The 22339-nt window shown below is 39.2% G+C and overlaps 1 protein-coding gene across 2 annotated transcripts in view; it reads left to right on the forward strand.

Annotated features, from left to right (window-relative positions):
* The window catches only part of XRRA1 (X-ray radiation resistance associated 1), a 104596-nt gene that overhangs the window by 34919 nt on the left and 47338 nt on the right, over positions 1-22339 (forward strand). For both annotated transcript variants that reach the window (XM_033862277.2, XM_073808454.1), the window contains 2 exons: positions 10608-10736; positions 11495-11712. In XM_033862277.2, the coding sequence (XP_033718168.1) occupies positions 10608-10736; positions 11495-11712 (347 nt within the window). The remainder of the gene's footprint in view (positions 1-10607; positions 10737-11494; positions 11713-22339) is intronic.

Here is a 22339-nt window from a genome sequence, read left to right on the forward strand (position 1 = left end):
AATACAAAGCATCCTAAGAGACTACTAGAAGCAGCTCTGTGCCAACAAAATTGACAACCTGGAAGAAATGGACAAATTCTTAGAAAGGTATAACCTTCTAAGACTGAACGAGGAAGAAATAGGAAATATGAACAGACCAATCACAAGTAATGAAATTGAAACTGTGATTAAAAATCTTCCAACAAAAGTCCAGGACCAGATGTCTTCACAGGTGAATTCTATCAAACATTTAGAGACGAGCTAACACCCATCCTTCTCAAACTCTTCCAAGAAATTACAGAGGAAGGAACACTCCCAAACTCATTCTATGAGGCCATGATCACCCTGATACCAAAACCAGACAAAGAGACTACAAAAATAGAAAATTACAGACCAATATCACTGATGAATATAGATGCAAAAGTCCTCAACAAAATGCTAGCAAACAGAATCCAACAACACATTAAAAGGATCATACACCATGATTAAGTGGGATTTATCCCAGGGATGCAAGGATTCTTCAATATACGAAAATCAATCAATGTGATACACCATATTAACAAATTGAAGAATAAAAACCATATGAGCATCTCAATAGATGCAGTAAAAGCTTTTGACATAATTCAACACTCCAGAAAGTGGGCATAGAGGGATAAAAACTCTCCAGAAAGTGGGCATAGAGGGAACCTACGTCAACATAATAAAGGCCATATACGACAAACCCACAGCAAACATCATTCTCAATGTTGAAAAACTGAAAGCATTTCGTCTAAGATCAGGAACAAGACAAGGATGTCCACTCTCGCCACGCTTATTCAACATAGTTTTGGAAGTCCTAGCCACGGCAATCAGAGAAGAAAAAGAAATAGAAGGAATACAAATTGGAAAAGAAGAAGTAAAACTGTCACTGTTTGCAGATGACACGATACTATACATAGAGAATCCTAAAGATGCCACCAGAAAACTACTAGAGCTGATCAATGAATTTGGTAAAGTTGCAGGATACAAAATTAATGGACAGAAATCTCTTGCATTCCTATATACTAATGATGAACAATCTGAAAGAGATATTAAGGAAACACTCCCATTTACCATTGCAACAAAAAGAATAAAATACCTAGGAATAAATCTACCTAGGGAGACAAAAGACCTGTTTGCAGAAAACTATAAGATACTGATGAAAGAAATTAAAGATGATAAAAAAAAGAACACCAGATAATTCCTTGGATTCCAAACATATTCCTTTTTGCCCTCAAGGTATAGCAGCCGTCATACCTATTGTTGATAGTCAATATCAGTCACCTAGCCAATATCATAAACCCCTGTTTTCCTGCCTGTTGATTCAGTGGAATGAGCAGCCCAAGTGGCCAGTAGTGAACTTAATTTCCAGTTAAGTGGAACTATTCTTGTGTCCCCTGTAAAAGTATTCCTCCCTAGGAAACTAAAACCTCTAACTCAAGAGCTCAAAGCTGCAGGAATTACAAGCTGCAAGTGGATTGTTGTGTATAATTATAAGAGGAGCTGCTTTCATTTTCATTCATTCATTCCTAGGCCCTTATGCTCTGGTTGTGAGAAAAACAGCATCAGTCTTGGTTGCTAGTTTGTGTGACACTCCATCCTGTAAGTCCACACCCAAACCTCACAGTGGGTAGTTTGCTAGCTAGTGCAATAAATAAGTTGTCAAAAGACTATCTTGACATTCTGTTAGGTCAGCTACTTCTGCGTGATGGAGTATATGGTAAAAAATTAAACTCCATGTATGTGAGCCCATTCTTGTACTTCTTTGCCATGAATTGTGTTCTATGGTTAGAAGCAATGTTATATGCGCTACCAGAATAATGAATAAGACATTCTTGAAGTCCACAGATTGTGATGCTGGCAGAACATTGTGGTCAGGGATGGAAAATCCATATCTCAAATACATATTTATTTCAGTAAGAAAAAAAATCACTGCCCTTTTTATGAAGGCAGGTGTGCACTGTAGTCATCCTCCTACTGGGTGACTGGCTAATCCTCCCAGAAATGGTGCCATGTTAGGGGCTCAGCATTGGCCTCTGCGGGTGCTCAGCAGGGGTGGTAGGCAGATGTGCTTTGTTGAGGGTGAGTGTGTAGCCTCCTTCCCTGCTGCCAAGGCCATTTTGCAAGCACCAGGGTATCCAGCTGACATTCATGGAATGGGTCATCTTGTCCACCTGATCACTGAGAGTCTCCTCTGCAGTGGAAGTCTTTGGGAGCATTCACATGGGATCGAAATAGTCCTTACACATCCTTTTCATCCTGAGAGGTCTGTTCACATGATTTCCCCTCAGACCTCCCTGTCAGCAGTTTTACATTATTTTTTCCAAACTTTGACTCTTCAGCTAAACCACTGCCCATGAATCAGCATAGACCTGTACTTCTGGCTATCTCGCCAACCAAGGAAAATGAACAATCAGATATGTTGCTCTAGGTTTTACATATTAGGAGGATTTCTCCTCCCCTGTCTTTCAGAGCCACCTTTGTATGGAGTTATAATCCTGCAACAGTCTGGTTTTGGTTAGTATCAGCATATCATGCAAAATCATTTGTAAACGTAGCTGCAGATTTTTCTCCTATACCCAGTGGTCATAGGACGTTTGTTATGGGTTGATGGAGAAGTAACAGTACAGCAGGAGTAGGTATCACAGGAGTCTAAGCAGTATTAGTTCATGCAACTTTTCCAGGTTTGCTTGAGCCTGATCTCCAATGTTGCTTTCATTTGATGAGGGAGTTCTGCACATTCAGTTCATGTTGAACAGCTCAGGAGGCATGGTCGCCTTGGTGTCCCATGGTCAGGTGTTCAGTCTCTACCAACATGCAGTAGTAAGCCAGAAACTGTTTTTCATAAGGAAAATAGTTGTCTGCAGAATAGAGCATAACTTTGCTCAAAAATGTTTCTGTAATTGGTGCCTTTAAAAGGCTCTATTCATAGAATGAGCAACCATTAATTTATCATCCAAACCAAGACATAGTTGAGGGGGAAAAGTACCACTATTAATTATTTTGGGATAACAGGTGAAAACTCAGACTGTCCTTGAAAACCAGGATGTATGGTAACCCTATCTATGCAGCCTTAAGACATTTACAGCACAGCTGGACCTACCGAGTAATAACACCCAATACCCTTGGCCAAAGATATAATGCCCAAAAAGCAGCTTGCATGGCAGTTGGACTTGTTGCAGAGCCTTGCCTTGCTCTGGATCCCACACAAAACTGGCAGCCTCAGTAAATGGAGCAGAATAGCACAAATGTTTTATGCGTAGCTGCCCAAATCAGAAAAGGCCAACAAAGCTTTGTGCCTTTTTCTTAGTAGCAGGTGGTGAAAGGTGTCTTTCACCTTGGAGGTATATTCCAACATGCTCCAGATACCGGGACATCAAGGAAATTAATCAAGGTGTCAGTTCCTTGAATTTTTACAAGGTTTACCTCCATCCTGTGGCACACTCCATACTGAGGCATCTGAGGTATTTGAATTTCCTGCCCATCAGCTCAAATCAACATGGTGTTCTGTGGAATACCAAAATAATCAAGATCCCTGTGCAATAGATTATAATAGGGCTAAAGAGTTGATGTAGCCCCCAAAGAAGAGAACAAAGGTATACTGCTGTCCCTGTCAGGCGAGAGCATATGGCTTCTGGTAGTTCTTGTTCATTGATAAAGAGAAAGAAACATCTGGCATGTCCTTAGCTGTATCACAAGTGTTAGGGGCTGTGTTAATGTGCTACAGTTAGAAGAGTCTACATATGGAATAGCAGCTGAAATTGGAATCACCACTTGATTGAGTTGATAGTAATCTACAGTAATTACTCAAGACCCGTCTTCTGTACAAGCCAAATAAACAAGTTAAACAGGGATGTCATAGGACTCATTATCCTTATCCCTTTCCAGTGTTTAGTGTTTGCAGTAATCTCTGCAATTACCTCTGGGTTGTGGAATTATTTTTGGTTTACTGTTTTGGAAGCAAAATTCCTAGGGCTTCGATTTGGCCCCTCCTATTATAATAGCCCTTGCTTTTTTGGTCAGTAAAACAAGTGTGGTTATTCTGTCAGTTGCTTAGTATGTCTGTTTATACATTCAGGAACTGGGGATATAACCACACAGTAGGTTTGTGACTTCACTGGGTCCTCACAGGCTAAATTTCCATTCTCCCATCAGATCTTCACAATCCCCCACTTTGCATGGTGGGCCACCCATGCCTTTCATATCCCCAGACATTAACACCAATCTGTAGATATTTTCTAGTAACTAGTAATTCTTGAAAGCATTGTTCATTAGAACTTTCTGTAATGTTGGAAATGTTCTATATCTGCATTGTCCAGTATGGTAGCCACTAGTCATATTGAGCACTTGAAATGTGGTTAGTGTGACTGAGGAGCTGAATATTTCATTTTATTAAGTTTAATTAGTTTTAATTTAAATGTAAATAGTCAGGAACTGAATGAGAGACCATGACTCTCCCTTCGGGCAACTCAAATCACTTTTTTTTTCTCACCAGATCTAGAGTTTTTGGTTATATAGATCACCAATAATTCCAAATCGTGTTAATTCATTTACAGAAATTGAAGTTGGTTGAAGCTAGTCTTCAATCCCTGCAAGGAACACACTGTTTCTAGTTCACACTTCTTCCTAGGATTTAGTCCTCCACTGCCCTAACTTAAAACAGGGGCAGTTGATTAGGGCTCCCTTTCTGTGGCACACCCTGGACTCCAATTTTTGGCCTCCTGGGCTAACAAGGTTGTCAGAATCTCTGCTCAGCTTCTTAGCCTCTCATCCACTTCTGTAGTTAGCAGGGAGCCGTAGGGGAAAAGTGGCCCCAAATGGTACATGAATCCCTTTGGGTTTCCTCCTTCTTCTAAATCTTGGTCCCCCAACTTTTCACAGCTTGTTAGTTCCCAGATGTCTTAAAGAAGATTATTTTTAATGTATCTATTTTGTCTGGATTTTAGAATTTATACTTAGGGGAGAGTTGCCTCACGTTATTTAGTCTGCAGGACCCAAAGCTTTTCCATTTATTTTGGCCAGGTGCCTAGGTGCCTGGTATGGAACCATTTTAAAATAAACTAAACTAGCTGGATATTTTAGGAAACACTCTGACAATCCAAATTTGGGCTAGAGTTTTCAAGAGGACCAGCCTGCCCTCGCCCCTCCCCTTCTCTGTTCACTCCAAGGCAGTTTTCCCCTGGTTGTGGGATGAGGGGAATGGGTTTAGTTCTGGTTCACTCTCTCCTGAGGGTACCTCTCTTTAGGATCCCAGATTCATGTGGGGCGTCTCCAATTACATGCCTGCCTTTGTATAAGATCAGCAAATATCCTTAAGGCAAAAGTGGCTTCTTGTGCTCAGTTTCTGTCTCTGGAGTTTTAGATTTTGGCACACTACTTCCTTACTGTCTTTGCATCTCTTACATGGTTTTATTTATTTATTTTTAAAATTTTTATTGGAGTATAGTTGATTTACAATGTTGTGTTAGTTTCAGGTGCACCGCAAAATGAATCAGTTATATATATACACATACCACTCTTTTTTAGATTCTTTCCCCATATAGGTCATTACAGAGTATTGAGTAGAGTTCCCTGTGCTATGCAGTAGGTCCTTATTAGTTATCTATTTTACATATAGTAGTGTGTATATGTCAAGCCCAATCTCCCAATTTATCCCTCCCCCCTCCTTTCCCCCTTGGTAACCATAAGTTTGTTTCGCCATCTGTGACTCTGTTTCTGTTTTGTAAATAAGTTTATTTGTACTCTTTTTTTAGATTCCACATATAAGTGATATCATATGATATTTGTCTTTCTCTGACGTACTTCACTCAGTATGGCAATCTCTAGGTCCATCCATGTTGCTGCAAATGGCATTATTTTGTTCTTTTCTATAGCTGAGTAATATTCCATTGTATGTATGTACCACACCTTCTTTATCCATTTATCTGTCGATGGATATTTAGGTTTCTTCCATGTCCTGGCTGTTGTAAATAGTGCTGCAATGAACATTGGGGTGCATGTATCTTTCCAAAGTATGGTTTTTCTCTGGATATATGCCCAAGAGCAGGATTACTGGATCATATGGTAGCTCTAAATGATGGGTCTTTTTTCTTTTTATACTTTATTCATCATTCTAGTTGTTTTCAAGTGGAAAGTCTTATCACATAAAATAAGGCAAGTCTCCACCACTCTGCACTTCCTAGTTCTTTACATATAAGAAAAGGAGAATAAATGTACTCCTGCTTACATCAGAGTATCAACTGAAATAATTATGCTTTGAAAGCGATGAGACTCCAGACAACTACTATTGTCATTTCCTCCCTGCACACCTGTCCACACTCAGTATGCTCTATGGATTCCCCTTTTCTGCCAATCTCTTAAATCTTGGTGGTCCCCCATTGTCCACTCTCAACCCACCGTTTTTCTTAATCTTTACAGTCTTTCTTAGTGGTCTCATCCTTCCCAAGTCTTAGTTATTTCTCTACTTCACTTCTGTCTTCTGAGCTATACGCGTACGTATCCTGCTTATCATACCAAACTCATCAGACACATGCTCATGCCAACATCTCCTCCTCCTGCGTCCCTGTCCTCAGTGGTGGGCACTGCTCTTCATCTGCTGTGCAGTTGTGCAGGCTAGAAACACGGTCAGCAGCCTGAATTCTTTCCTTCCTCACCTTGCACATCCATTCAGTCGCCAGATTCTGTGAATTGTACTTCCTAAATTTTTCTTAAACTTGCCCTTTTCTGTTACCCTCCTGTTTGGTCTCAGTCTCCAGTTTCTCACCTCCCAGTCCATCCTCACCATCAGCCAGAGTGATGTTTCTAAAATGCACATCTGATTCTATCACCGCCCTGCTTAAAGTCCTTCAGCAGCTTCCCAACATTCTAAACTCCATTAATATTGATTACAAGGCTTTTCACTACTTGACTCTGCCTACTTCTCCATCCTCTGTTCTCCTTTTTTCCATTTCACAACATACCTCATCTACTCTGAACTATTTATATCTCCATTTCCGGGTAGATCATGGTCTGTCTGGATGAGTTAGGGGAATCATATTTGACCTACTCCATCTTCAGACTGCTCTCTTACTTGTTTTGACTGACAGCTGATACTTTGCCTCTCCCATTAGGCCTATTCCCTTTCCCCCTTGGACCTCAAGAGTCGGCTCTCAGGCTTGACCAGCACGGAGCAGAGGGGCAGTGTGACCTCCTTTTTTCTCATCACTATCTTCCTAATAATGCCACTTGAAAGAGCACTAGCTTTTAGCAGCCACATCGTAAGTCCTTTCTTACACAAGTAAGCTGTTAAGCCATGTCTCCCGCATCCTGTGTTTGCATGGTGGGTTTTCTGTATCTTATCACAGAAGCTGAACTGAATTTGAACAAACATTAGTGTTTGCTAAATTTTGTCTTGTTTGCTATAGTCCTTGGTCTAGTCTGTTGAACAATAATTTTAGCCTAATCCAAAGTCTTACAATGTAAAGTAAAAGAAATCCTTTTCCATCATATAGATAGAGGGAGGAACTGACTAGGCCCAGAGATGCTTGACACCAACTAGAAATCACACAGCAAGCAAAGCAGCAGCACCACCAGAACCAGAGCCCAGGGCCTCTGATCCCCACTCCTATGCTTTTTCTAAAATGGGACATGAGTTCCCATTCCTGAATGGGAATCCAACCACTGGGGCATACCTGCTAAAAAATTCCATTAAAGCTATCAGATTTTAGGGGCTTCCCTGGTGGCGCAGTGGTTGAGAGTCTGCCTGCCGATGCAGGGGACACGGGTTCGTGCCCCAGTCCGGGAAGATCCCACATGCCGCGGAGTGGCTGGGCCCGTGAGCCACGGCCGCTGAGCCTGTGCGTCTGGAGCCTGTGCTCCTCAACGGGAGAGGCCACAACAGTGAGAGGCCCGTGTACCGAAAAAAAAAAAAAAAAAAGCTATCAGATTTTAAATCGTATCAGTTCCTTTTGCCAAGAGAAGGTATAATAAAAATAGCACTACTCTGAACAGCTGGAAACCTCGGTTTCTCCATTACTGACAGACACCTGCCACTTCAAAAAGCTCTTCTCCCAAAACTGCCACAGGAAGGGCTCACTGAGGGAGTCTGATGCTTTCCTGTGAAGCTTTGCATCTTGTCTTCCTCACCTACCTATTGATGGCCCCCCTATTTTAAGACATCTATTTTAGAGACAGAATGAAACTTCTCTATGTTATAATTAGAGTTGAACTTTAAAAAGGTTTGTTTCAGGGCTTAAGAGGAATTTTTTGAAGGCTTATTTCTTAGCTGTTTCATATTCCACTGGAGTAAAATAAAGATTGGCCAGTTATTTATAAATCAACAGAGCTTCTGGGCACCGTCCTGTAATTGCTTTCAGGTAGATTAAAATGTCAGTGTATGAAAGTTGGTCCTTTCAGGAAGAGGAAAAGTCATCCATGACCCGGAAAAGTACCATGAACTAAAGGCTTCTTTCCTTCTCTGTTGAGTTTCTCTGGTCTTTGGACTTGAAGCCTCTTCCCCCACACCTTGCCAGGGCTCTTTCGGAAACCATATCTGACCTTTGCCTTTTTTTTAGTCAGAACTATCATGGTTATAATCTACAGAAATCCATCAATATTAGAGTAACAAAAAAGGAGGAATTTACTCTAAGAACAATGGGGCATCTGACAGCCATGCCTTAGGGACATACTGAATGTAGGTCCTGAGCATTGTGGAAAAGCCCAGAAGTTCTGTCTCTCAGCTTTCACATATGCTCGTCTCTGTGACTCGCTCCATTTGTCTTTACAGGTGAGCACCTGTCTCTCTCTGGGCCCCGTGATGGGCTACACATGACTGGCCAGAGCTCCTAAAAATATTACAGCTCCAGCCACAAAGCAATGATTTTTCTCCGGTTCCTCTCCCTCTCTCGCAGTTCTTAAGAACATGGCAAACTCCCTCTCCATTCTTTTTTTTTTTTTTTCGGCCACGCCATGCAGCTTATGGGATTTTAGTTTCCCAACCAGAGATCGAACCCAGGCCCTCAGCAGTGAGAGCATGGAGTCTTAACCCTTACCCGCTGGACTGCCAGGGAATTCCCTCCCGCTCCATTCTTCATGGTTTAGCTTAAACACTGCCTTCCTGAGTCCTCCACACCGGGGTCGGTGACTCCCATCACGCTTCATGCCTGCCTCTGCTGTGGCATTTGTCTCACTGTATGCTGTGCATCCACCTCCTCCACGAGACTCTAATAAGCACCTTGAGAGGCGGATGTGTTCCTTTTCTCTTTGTATTCCCAGTCCCTGGCTCCACAAATACGTGTTGAAGAAATTCATGAATGTGAATGAATGAATGAATGACTACACGGCTGGCTATATGCTGTCTTGAAATTCATCTTTGAGGTATTCCTGCCTTTAGGTGTACTCTTACAGTCCTTTTGGACTTTTGAACTCATTGCCTACCTTTGTCAAGTTCTCTCCAGCCCAGCCAACAGCTACCGTTCCACTTCCCCATCCTTTAATCCACAGAGAGCTTGAAGATGTGATGTGAGAGGCGGGTGCTGCTGTGGAAAGGGCCTGGGGTTTGGAGTTGAGTTTGAGCTCTACCACTTTCTGGCTGTGAGATTTTGGGCAAGGGACTCTGAGTTTGAATTTCTTCATCTGAAAAGGAGATGGATAACACCAGTCCTTCTCAGTGCTATTCTAAGATGACATGTATAAAACAGCTAACAATTCCAGGAATGCAGTAGGCTCAGAAGAAAGGCTGCTTTCCTGTCCTCTTATTGTAGGCACATCTTTGATTTACATATGTGTATGTGTGTTTTGTGACTGGATATCCCTATGTGTTTTCGTGTATACAGAGGATGGAGTTGGAGGGAGGAATGAAAACACGATGTGAGTCATCTGCCTTTCATGTGCTTAAAAATAAATACCTAGGCCTCATCCACCTGGGGACACAAATGAGGTCACATCATTGATGGTAGTACCACCATCAATGATGCCACCACTTCCTGTCCCACCTGTGTGATTCAGGACCTCAGCCTGTTAAATCCCGCTCTCAAGTGTTTCTGGGAATCCTCAGAGAGTTTGAATTTAAGAAAAGACTTCCCAATTCCATACTGATGTGTGCACTTTACCAAGTCACTTTAGAGGAGAGCCTCACTGTGGCTAGGGATGGTGCCCTTCATCCATCGTACCTTATCCCACTTAATCTCTGCCAAGGGCATTGTCTCCTGGTACTTCCATGGTTACCACTTCTTGGGGTGACACAGCATACTTGGGAGTCTGCCCTGACCCAAAATTGTGTAGTGTTGTTCCTACAGAATGCTTCCCCTAACTCTGTCACCCTGGTGTTTTCCATGAACATTACTAGTGCCCCTCCATCCTGCTGCAAACTGGTCTCACTGAGTCCATCAGTGAATATGTGCAACCTTTCTCCATACAAAAGATTGTATGTGTGAGTGGGGTTTGGGGAAGGGGGTCAGTTGAAGAGGGAATTACACCTTTTGGTCCCTCACTGCGGAGACCACTCTTGGGCAGTAGAGTAGTTCCCAAGCTGGTTAGGCCTCTTAATTGATTTCCTATCCTCCATTTCTTCCTGGGAGTGGTAGAGCTTGTCCCCTGCTCTTGTTCATTACCCAAGGTCTTTGCACCCCCAGGGAGGCATATGTAACATCGCTGACCAGCAAGAGGTACATCCTGAGGTTCCCGGCGCTAGAGACACTGATGCTGGATGACAACAAACTCTCCAACCCCAATTGCTTTGCCAGCCTGGCCGGGCTCAGGAGGTAAAGCTAGAAGCCTCTCTCTACAGGGCCCTCTATAACCCCCAGCCTTTCTCACACCTTGAGTGCTGCTCTGGAAGCCAAAATGCCTGGGTTTAAATCCCAGCTCCATCACTTATCTCTGCTGTGTGGCCATGAGTAAGTCATCTCCCCTCTAAGCTTTAGCTCAAGCCAAAAAGTGAGGCATCAGTAAAGATATTTCTGATCATGTGACTGGATTAGAAGCAGTAAAGAGAAAGGAGGGTAGGAGGAGATATGGGATCCTGACCCTAATAGAGGAGCCAAAAAAAAAAAAAAAAAAGAGAATCAGAAAGGTAAGTTAAACTCTGAGCTCTACCTGTAGTTGGCCCTCTGTATCTGGGTTTTGTGTCCACAGATTCAACCAACGTAGAACCCACAGATATGGAGGGCTGACTATATTTGATTAAAGTAATGAAATGCTGGCATTTAAATGCTTAAGCTTTAGATCCCTGGAAAATTTACTTTGGATTCAAATACCATTTACTGAACACTACTTTGTGGCAGCATTTACATATTGTCTCATTTAATCTTCACAAGACCCTTGAAAGGTTAATAAATACTATCCCCATTTTAGAGATAGGGACATTGAGGCCCAGAGAGGGTAAGTCACTGGCTCAAGGTCACCCAAGAGGAGTAACTGTCGAAGCCTGATTCCATGTTCTTTCCCTAAAGTTGCTTGGTAAATGTCCCTGAGGTTATCATTACTGCTGTGATTCTGTATTCACTTTCCTTAATTGAAGACTGAAGAAGTTAAGCCTGGACCAAAACAAGATTTTCCGGATCCCGTACCTACAGCAGGTTCAGCTCCGAGATGGGTCTGGAGACTGGGTTGGAGGCAGGGGGAGTTCCAGGAAAGAGCCCCAATCTATGCTGCAGCCCAAGTCGTGGATATTTGAGGCCTCGGATGACCAACTGGATTATACTGTACTGCCCATGAAAAAGGATGTTGACCGGACAGGTTAGTGATACCACTTGTTGCAGATGCTAGACCCATGGTGTGATAAGCTTCCAAGAGTTTATTCTGAGAGTCTGTGGCTCCCTGGGGAGCTGCTGCTTTTCAACTGCTGAGCCAGGGGAGATCGCAGTCCTACATGAACTATTTGTATAACTTCCTAACTGGTTCTGTCAGTCAAGATGCTTTTACAACCCAGTTACAAGTGGATTTTTTCCTTTTTATCTCAAATAACGAGAAACTGAGAAGTAAGGCTTTCCAGAGATGGTTAATTCTGGGGTGCATTGATATTCTCAAGGGGCTCAGGCTCTTTCCATCCTCTCCTCTCCATCCTTGGCCTGCTTGCTTGTCCTTCTTGCTTGTTCTTTTAGGCTGGTTCCCACTGAGGTCTCAAGGTTGCTACCACAGTCCCAAGAATCACATCCAGATGGCAACATTTGGAGGCAGAAAATGAAAGAACCGTTACCTTTATTATAAACCAAAATCCCTTTAATGCATGAGTGTATTTGTGGATTACATATTCTGCTCCACTGATCTAATTAATTCTCTATTACTGTGCCAATACCACACTGTTTTTCCTTAACATTTATTTTAAATTGAGGAATAATTTACATAGAGTAAAATACAGAAATCTTGTGCAGAGCTTGAGTTTTTACATATATATATACTCTTTTAACTATCACCCATATTACAATATAGAACGTTTTCAACATCCCATGTGGTAACCTCCCAATCAGTATCTCCTCTAAGAATAACCACTGTTCTGACTTCTGTCAACACAGATGAGTTTCGCCTGATTTGAAATTCATGTATCACTCAACGTTAAATCTGTGGGATTCATTCATGTTGTTGCCTATGTCAGTGGTTCATTCTTTTTTTTTCTCTTATTTATTCCATTTATACCACAATTTATTTACACTTTTTACTGTTGATAGACATTTTGGTTATTTCTATTTGGGAGCTATTATGGATAAAGCTGCTGTGAACATTTTTTTACACATCTTTTGGTGGACATAAGCACTTGCTTCTGTTGGGTATGTACCCAGGAGTGGAATTGCTGAGTCTCAGAGTGTAAAATTTGTTTAGCATTAGTGGATACTGCCAAATACTTTTCCAGTGGGGTTGTAGCAATTGTCGATCCCATATTAATGTAAGAGATTTCCAGTTATTCCATATCCTCACAAATACTTGGTACCATCAGTCTTTTTCATTTTACTGGTTTTGGTAGATAGGTAGTGATATCTCATTGTGGTTTTGATTTGCATTTCTCAAGTGACTAATGATGTTGAGTACCTTTTTATATGTTTATTGGTCACTTTGATATCCTCTTTTGGAAGTGCTTATTTGCTTCTTGGCTGTATTTAAATTGGATTGTGTAGCCTTTTTGTTGTTGTTGTTGATTTGAGTCCTTTATGTATCCTGGATACAAGTTCCTGGTAGATCCATATATCACAAAAATCTTTTCTCAGTCTGTGACTTGCTTTTTCATATTACTGGTGAATTTTGGTGAACAGAAGTTCTTAATTTTAATGAAATCCAATTCATCAATCTTTATAGTTAGTGCTTTCTATTTCCTGATCAAGACTTTTTTGCATGTCTCAACTTATGAAGATATTTTTCTATATTTCCTTCTAGAAGCTTGATTATTTTAGTTTTTATATTTGGTCTCTGATCTATCTAGAATTATTTTTTGTATATAGTGTGAGGTAGAGTCAAAGTTAACTCTTTTATATGGATATCTGATTGACCCAGCACCATTTGTTGAAAAGACTATAATTTTCCCCACTGAGTTGTTGGGGAGGCATTGTGGTAAGGCGGTGACAGTGTATGTGTCTAAACGACTATAGCTTTGTAACAAGTTTTGACAACTGATGGTGAAATTCTACAGCTGTGATGTTATTCTTCAAAATTGCTACAGGTATTGTAAGACCTTTGCATACAAACAGTATGCAAATTCTATGCAAATTTTAGAATCAGCTTATCAACTTCCAAACAAAATCCTGCTAGAATTTTGACTGGAATTGCATTGAACCTACAGACCAATTTGGAGAGAATTGCCTCATTAAAATAATATATCCTACCATTTTTTAGATCTTTTAAAATTCTTCTCAACAATGCTTTGTAGGCTTCAATGGCAAGGTTATGCGTATCTTTCATTAGATTTATTCCTAGGTATTTGGTCTTCTTTATGCTATCATCAGTGGTATTGCTTTTTTATATTTCATTTCCAATATTGAACATGTATCCAGTAACCTTTCTAAATTCACTTATCACTTTTAGTCATTTGCAGGTTCTTTCGGATTACCTATGTTCACGATCATGACGTTTACAGATAATGACCATTTCATTTATTCTCTACCAATCTTATGCCTCTTATGCCTTTTTATTTCTTTATTTCACTGGCTAAGACTTCTAGTACGATGTTGAGAGAAGTGGTGATAGTGGACATCCTTGTGTTGTTCCCAACCCCAGGGGGAAACTGTTCAGTATTTCAAAATTATGAGTTAGCTGTAGATATTTTTGTAAATGCCTTTTATCAGATCAAAGAAATTTCTTTGTTTTCCTAGTTTGCTGACAGTTTTTATTATGCATGGGTATTGAATTTTGTCAAATGCTTTTTCTGCATCTATTGAGACAATCATGTGATTTTTCTTTAATCTATTAATATGGTTCATTACATTGATTTTTTTTTAAGTTCAGTTAATATCTGTCACCATACCTAGTTACAAAAAAATTTTTTTCATGTAATGAGAACTTTCAAGATCCACTCTCCTAGCTACTTTCAAATACACAATACAGTACTGTTAACTATAGTCACCGCGCTATTTTCATTACATTCCCATATATAACTGGGAGTTTGTACCTTTTCACCCCCTTCACCCATTTCGCCCACCCCCCACCCCCTGCCTCAGGCAGCCACTAGTCTGTTCTTTATATCCATGGGCTCAATTTTTTTGTTTTGGTTTGGGTTGGTTTTTGTGTTTTTCTTTAGATTCCACATTTAAGAGAGATCATATGGTATTTATCTTTTTCTGTCTGGCTTATTTCACTTTACATAATGCCTTCAGGGCCTAACCATGTTGTTGCAAATGCCAAGGTATCATTCTTTTTTACGGCTGAATAATTTACATATGTGTGTGTGTGTACATATGTATAAAATCACATTTTCCTTATCCATTCGTCCATCGATGGACACTTAGGTTGTTTCTGTGTCTTGGCTATTGTAAATGATGCTGCCATGAACATAAGGGTGCATTTTATTTTCTTTGGGTAAATACCCAGAAGTGGAACTTGTAGTTCTGTTTTCAGTTTTTTTGATGAACCTCCATACTGTTTTCCATAATAGCTGCACCAATTTACATTCCCACCAACAGTGAACAACAGTTCCCTTTTCTCCACATCCTCGCCAACACTTGTTATTTCTTTTCTTTTTGATAACAGCCATTCTGACAGGTGTGAGGTAGTATCTCATTGTGGTTTTGATTTGCTTCCCCTTGATGATTAGTGATGTTGAGCATATTTTCATGTACCTGTAGGCCATTTGCATGTCTTCTTTGGAAAGATGTCTATTCATATCCTCTTGATTGTTTGGTTTTTTGCTATTGAGTTTTCTGAGTTTTTTAAAAATATATTTTTGGATAGTAACCCCTTGTCCAGATATAGAATTTAAAAATATGTTCTCCCATTCAGTAGGTTGTCTTTTCATTTTGTTGATGGTTCCCTTTGCTGTGCAAAAGCTTTTTAGTTTGATATAATCCCACCTGTTTATTTTATATCAATTTTTGAATGTTGAACCAGACTTGCATTCCCAGGATAAACCCCACTTGGTCATGATTTAACTTGCTGATTGATATTTTGTCAAGGATTTTAAAATCTATGTTCAGGAGATATGTGGGTATATTATTTTCTTTTGTTATAACGTTCTTGTCAGGATTTACAGTCAGAGTTATGTTTGCCTCATAAAATGCATTTGGAGAAATATTCACTGTTTTTCTGTTGCTTGGGAAAGTTTGTATAAGATTGAGATTATATCTTCCTTAAATTTTGGAAGAATTCACCATGAAGCCATCTGAGCCTGGGTTTTCCTTTGTGGGAAGAGGTTGGAATTATTAAAATTCAGAAGCTTGGAAGAGAAGCCCTTTAGAGCTTGGCTGCTGGTGTCTCTGAGCTCAGAGGGGCCTCATGGAGCTGAGACCCCAAATCTCTGCAAGGAGGAGACTGACTGGCTGGTGCTGATATCCCTGAAGCTGGTTTATAAAGGTTAGAAAACTGCAAACTGGATTCAGCTGCTGCTGGGGAGAGACTTGCTGAAACTCTCATGAAGTGACATTACTCCAGCGACATTCATATCACAAGCAGTCGGGAAACCCATGGGAAGCAGACTGGTGGAAGCAAGCCTCTTCTTCCTCTTCCAGCTTTGCAGTCTTCCTCTAGCCCCAACCCCTATTGTCAGAGTCTAACAGGAAAGCAACTGGCAAAGCAGAAGAATGGTTTTCAGAACCCCAGCTCCAACACCCCAAAGCAGAATAGAGAAGAGTGGGTTTGGCAGTAAAAAATAATAGCTTAATAATTGGCACAATTATGTTATTCAGATTTTCCCCAAGATTATTTTTGTGTCTACTTGGTTCGTTAACTTTGGAAAGAGGTATATTAAAGTCTCTTACCACTATTGTGGGTTTGTCAGTATCTCCTATGTTTCTGGCGCTTTTTATTATTAAATTGGTTCAGTTCCATTATGAGGATCATGACTATTACCTAGTACATTGTATCTTTTAATCACTGTAAAATACTCCACCTTATCTTAATACTTTTGGCCTCAGCCTGGGCCTCGATTTGGTTTGATATGAACACTTATTTTGTAATATCTTAAAAACAATATAACCCTCCTATTTTCCCCAATATAGGTCTTTTTTTAATAGAAGAATTTAACTCACATTGTGATTATTGATGTTTTGATTTATTTCTATCATCAGTAGTGTATATTTTCTTTTTTAAACGTTTAATATATATTCTTTTTTTTCCTTTTTTAAATTAAAATATAGTTGATTTACAATATTGTATTAGTTTCAGGTGTACATCAGAGTGATTCAGTTACACATATATATGTATATATCTATATTCTTTTTTCCTGATTCTTTTCCATTTTAGTTTATTACAAGATAGTGAAAATAGTTCCTTGTGCTATACAGTAAATCCTTGTTGTTTATCTACTTTATATATAGTGGTATGCATCTGTTAATCCCATACTCCCAATTATGCCTCTCCCTTCTTCCCCTTTGGTAACCATGAGTTTGTTTTCTATATCTTTGAGTCTGTTTCTGTTTTGTAATTAAGTTCATTTATACTATTTTTTAGGTTCCACATATAAGTGATATCATATATTTGTCTTTCTCTGTCTGACTTACTTCACTTAGTATAATCTGTAGGTCCGTGTGTGTTGTTGCAAATGGCATTATTTCATTCTTTTTTATGGCTGAGTAGTATTCTATTTGTGTGTATCACATCTTCTTTATCCATTCATGTGTTTATGGACACTTAGGTTGCTTCCATGTCATGGCTATTGTAAATAGTGCTTCTATGAACATTGAGGGTGCATGTTTCACTTTGAATTAGAGTTTTCATCTTTTCTGAATATATGCCCAAGAGTGGGATTGCTGTATCATATGGTAACTCCATTTTTAGTTTTTTAAGGAACCTCCATACTGTTTTCCATAGTGGCTGCACCAATTTACATTCCTACCAACAGTGTACAAGGGTTCCCTTTTCTCCACACCTGCTCCAGCATTTATTATTTGTAGACTTTTAGATGATGGCCCTTCTGATTGGTGTGAGGTGATACCTCATTTTAGTTTTGATTTGCATTTCTCTAATAATTAGCAATGTTGAACATCTTTTCATGTGCCTGTTGGCCACCTGTATGTCTTCAATGGAGAATGTCTATTTACGCCTTCTACCCATTTTTTTGATTGGGTTGTTTATTTTTTGTTATTGAGTTGTATGAGCTGTTTGTATATTGTGGATATTAACCCATTGTCAGTTGCATCATTTGCAAGTATTTTCTCCCATTCTGTAGGTTGTCTTTTTGTTTTGTTTTATGGTTTCCTTTGCTGTGCAAAGGCTTGCAGTTTGATTAGGTCCCATTTATTTATTTTTGCTTTTATTTCTATTGCCTTGGAAGACTGACCTAAGAAAACCTTGCTGTGATTTATGTCAGAGAATGTTTTGCCTATATTCTCTTCTAGGAGTTTTATGGTGTCATGTCTTATATTTAAGTCTTTAAGTCATTTTAAGTTTATTTTTGTGTATAGTGTGAGGGAGTGTTATAACTTCATTGCTTTACATGTGGCTGTCCAGCTTTCCCAACACCATTTGCCAAAGAGACTTTCTTTTCTCTATTGTATGTTCTTGCCTCCTTTGTCAAACATTAATTGACTATAGGTGTGTGGGTTTATTTCTGGGCTCTCTATTCTGTTCCATTGATTTATATGTCTCTTTTTGTGCCATACCATGCTGTTTTGATTACTATAGCTTTGTAGTATTGTCTGAAGTCTGGGAGCCTTATTCCTCCAACTTTGTTCTTTTTTCCTCAGGATTGCTGTGGCAACTTTGGTCTTTTATGGTTCTATATAAATTTTAAAATTATTTGTTCTAGTTCTGTAAAATATGTCACGGGTAATTTGATAGGGATCGCATTAAACTGTAGATTGCTTTGGATAGTATGGCTATTTTAACAACATTCCTTCTTCCCATCCAAGAGCATGGTATATCTTTCCATTTCTTTAAATCATCTTCATTTCCTTTATCAATGTTTTATAGTTCTCAGCATATAAGTCTTTCACCTCCTTGGTCATGTTTATTCCTAAGTATTTTACTCTTTGTGATGTGATTTTAAAAGGGATCTTTTTTACTTTCTCTTTCTGATATCTCATTGTTAGTGTAAAGAATTGCAACTGATTTCTGTATGTTAATCTTGTATCCTGCTACTTTGCTGAATTCATTTATCAGTTCTAGTAGTTTTTGTGTGGAGTCTTTAGGGTTTTCTATGTATAGTATAATGTCATCTGCATATAATGACAAGTTTACCTCTTCCCTTGCAGTTTATTTATTTATTTTTAATATTTATTTATTATTTTTTTTATTTTGGCTGTGCTGGGTCTTAGTTGTGGCACGTGGGATCTTTTTTTCTTTTTTTTTTTTAGTTTCAGCATGCAGACTTCTTAGTTGTGGCATGCGGACTCTTAGTTGCGGCATGCATGTGGGATCTAGTTCCCTGACCAGGGATCAAACCTGGGCCCCCTGCATTGGGAGCGTGGAGTCTTATCCACTGGACCACTGGGGAAGTCCCTCCCTTCCCATTTAGATACTTTTTCTTTCTTTTTCTTACCTGATTGCTGTGGCTAGGACTTCCAATACTGTGTTGAATAGAAGTGGTGAGAGTGGGCATCCTTGTCTTATTCGAGATTTTAGCTGGAAGGCTTCCAGCTTTTCACAGTTGAGTATTATGTTGGCTATAGGTTTGTCATAAATAGCTTTTATTAATTTGAGATACGTTCTCTCTATACCCACTTTTGGTGAGAGTTTTTATCATGAATGGATGCTGAATTTTATCAAATACTTTTTCTGCATCTATTGAAATGACTGTGTGGTTATTGTCATTTCTCTTGTTGATGTGGTGTATCACATTGAGTTGCGTATGTTGAACCATCCTTGAAACCCTGGGATGAATCCAACTTGATTGTGGTGTGTGATCTTTTGTATGTGTGGTTGGATTCTGTTTGCTAATATTTTGTTGAGGATTTTAGCATCTGTATTCATCAGAGATATTGGCCTGTAATTTTCTTTTTTGGTAGTGTCTTTGCTGGTTTTGGTATAAGAATGATGGTGGCTTCAAAGAATGACTTTGGGAGTATTCCCTTTTCTTCAGTCTTTTGGAAGAGTTTGAGAAGGATAGGTATAAGTTCTTTGTATCTTTGGTAGGATTCCCTAGTGAAGCCATCCAGTCCTAAACTTTTGTTTGTAGGGAGTTTTTGTTTTTGTTATTTTTTTTAAATTACAGATTCTGTTTCACTTCTAGTGATCAGTCTGTTTAGATTGTTTCTTTTTGATTCAGTTTTGGTAGGCTGTATGTTTCTAGAAATTTGTCCATTTCTTTTAAGTTGTCCATTTTCTTGGCATATATGTGTTCATAATACCTTCTTATGAAATTCATATTTCTGTGGAATTGGTTGTTATTTCTGCTCTTTCATTTCTTATTTTGTTTATTTGGGTCCACTTTTCTTGGTGAGCCTGGCCACAGGTTTGTCGATTTTGTTTGTCCTTTCAAAAAAAACAGCTCTTGGTTTTATCGATATTTTTTCTATTCCTTTTTTATTTTATTTATTTCCTCTCTGATCTTTGTTATTTTCTTTCTTCTGCTGACTTAAGGTTTTGTTTGTTTTTTTCTAATTCTTTTAGGTTGTAGGTTAGGTTGTCTATTTGGAATTTTTCTTGGTTTTTTTTTTTTATTGGAGTATAATTGCTTTATATTGGTGAGTTAGTTTCTGCTTTACAACAAAATGAATCAGTTATACGTATACATATGTTCCCATATCTCTTCCCTCTTGCGTCTCCCTCCCTCCCACCCTCCCTATCCCACCCCTCCAGACGGTCACAAAGCACTGAGCTGATCTCCCTGTGCTATGCGGCTGCTTCCCACTAGCTATCTACCTTACGTTTGGTAGTGTATATATGTCCATGACTCTCTCTCGCTTTGTCACAGCTCACCCTTTCCCCTCCCCATATCCTCAAGTCCGTTCTCTAGTAGGGCTGTGTCTTTATTCCTGTCTTACTGCTAGGTTCTTCATGAAATTTTTTTTTCTTAAATTCCATGTATATGTGTTAGCATATGGTATTTGTCTTTCTCTTTCTGACTTACTTCACTCTGTATGACAGACTCTAGGTCTATCCACCTCAGTACAAATAGCTCAATTTTGTTTCTTTTTATGGCTGAGTAATATTCCATTGTATATATGTGCCACATCTTCTTTATCCATTCATCTGATGATGGACACTTAGGTTGTTTCCATCTCCGGGCTATTGTAAATAGAGCTGCAATGAACATTTTGGTACATGACTCTTTTTGAATTATGGTTTTCTCAGGGTATATGCCCAGTAGTGGGATTGCTGGGTCATATGGTAGTTCTATTTGTAGTTTTATAAGGAACCGCCATGCTGTTCTCCATAGTGGCGGTACCAATTCACATTCCCACCAGCAGTGCAAGAGTGTTCTCTTTTCTCCACACCCTCTCCAACATTTATTGTTTCTAGATATTTTGATGATGGCCATTCTGACTGGTGTGAGATGATATCTCATTGTAGTTTTGATTTGCATTTCTCTAATGATTAATGATGTTGAGCATTCCTTCATGTGTTTGTTGGCAGTCTGTATATCTTCTTTGGAGAAATGTCTATTTAGGTCTTCTGCCCATTTTTGGATTGGATTGGTTTTTTTTTGTTATTGAGCTGCATGAGCTGCTTGTAAATTTTGGAAATTAATCCTTTGTCAGTTGCTTCATTTGCAAATATTTTCTCCCATTCTGAGTGTTGTCTTTTGGTCTTGTTTACGGTTTCCTTTGCTGTACAAAAGTTTTGAAGTTTCATTAGGTCCCATTTGTTTATTTTTGTTTTTTTTTTCCATTTCTCTAGGAGGTGCGTCAAAAAGGATCTTGCTGTGATTTATGTCATAGAGTGTTCTCCCTATGTTTTCCTCTAAGAGTTTGATAGTTTCTGGCCTTACATTTAGGTCTTTAATCCATTTTGAGCTTATTTTTGTGTATGGTGTTAGGGAGTGATCTCATACTTTTACATGTACGGGTCCAGTTTTCCCAGCACCACTTATTGAAGAGACTGTCCTTTCTCCACTGTACATTCCTGCCTCCTTTATCAAAGATAAGGTGACCATATGTGCGTGGGTTTATGTCTGGGCTTTCTATCCTGTTCCATTGATCTATCTTTCTGTTTTGTGCCAGTACCATACTGTCTTGATTACTGTAGCTTTGTAGTATAGTCTGAAGTCAGGGAGTCTGATTCCTCCAGGTCCGTTTTTCGTTCTCAAGATTGCTTTGGCTCTTCAGGGTCTTTTGTGTTTCCATACAAATTGTGAAAGTTTTTGTTCTAGTTCTGTGAAAAATGCCAGTGGTAGTTTGATAGGGATTGCATTGAATCTGTAGATTGCTTTGGGTAGTAGAGTCATTTTCACAATGTTGATTCTTCCAATCCAAGAGCATGGTGTATCTCTCCATCTATTTGTATCATCTTTAATTTCTTTCATCAGTGTCTTATAATTTTTTGCATACAGGTCTTTTGTCTCGTTAGGTAGGTTTATTCCTAGATATTTTATTCTTTTTGTTGCAATGGTAAATGGGAGTGTTTTCTTGATTTCACTTTCAGATTTTTCATCATTAGTGTATAGGAATGCCAGAGATTTCTGTGCATTAATTTTGTATCCTGCAACTTTACCAAATTCATTGATTAGCTGTAGTAGTTTTCTGGTAGCATCTTTAGGATTCTCTATGTATAGTATCATGTCTTCTGCAAATAGTGACAGCTTTACTTCTTCTTTTCTGATTTGTATTCCTTTTATTTCCTTTTCTTC

This window comes from Tursiops truncatus, chromosome 8 (genome assembly GCF_011762595.2).
Source record: "Tursiops truncatus isolate mTurTru1 chromosome 8, mTurTru1.mat.Y, whole genome shotgun sequence".
Taxonomy (NCBI): domain Eukaryota; kingdom Metazoa; phylum Chordata; class Mammalia; order Artiodactyla; family Delphinidae; genus Tursiops; species Tursiops truncatus.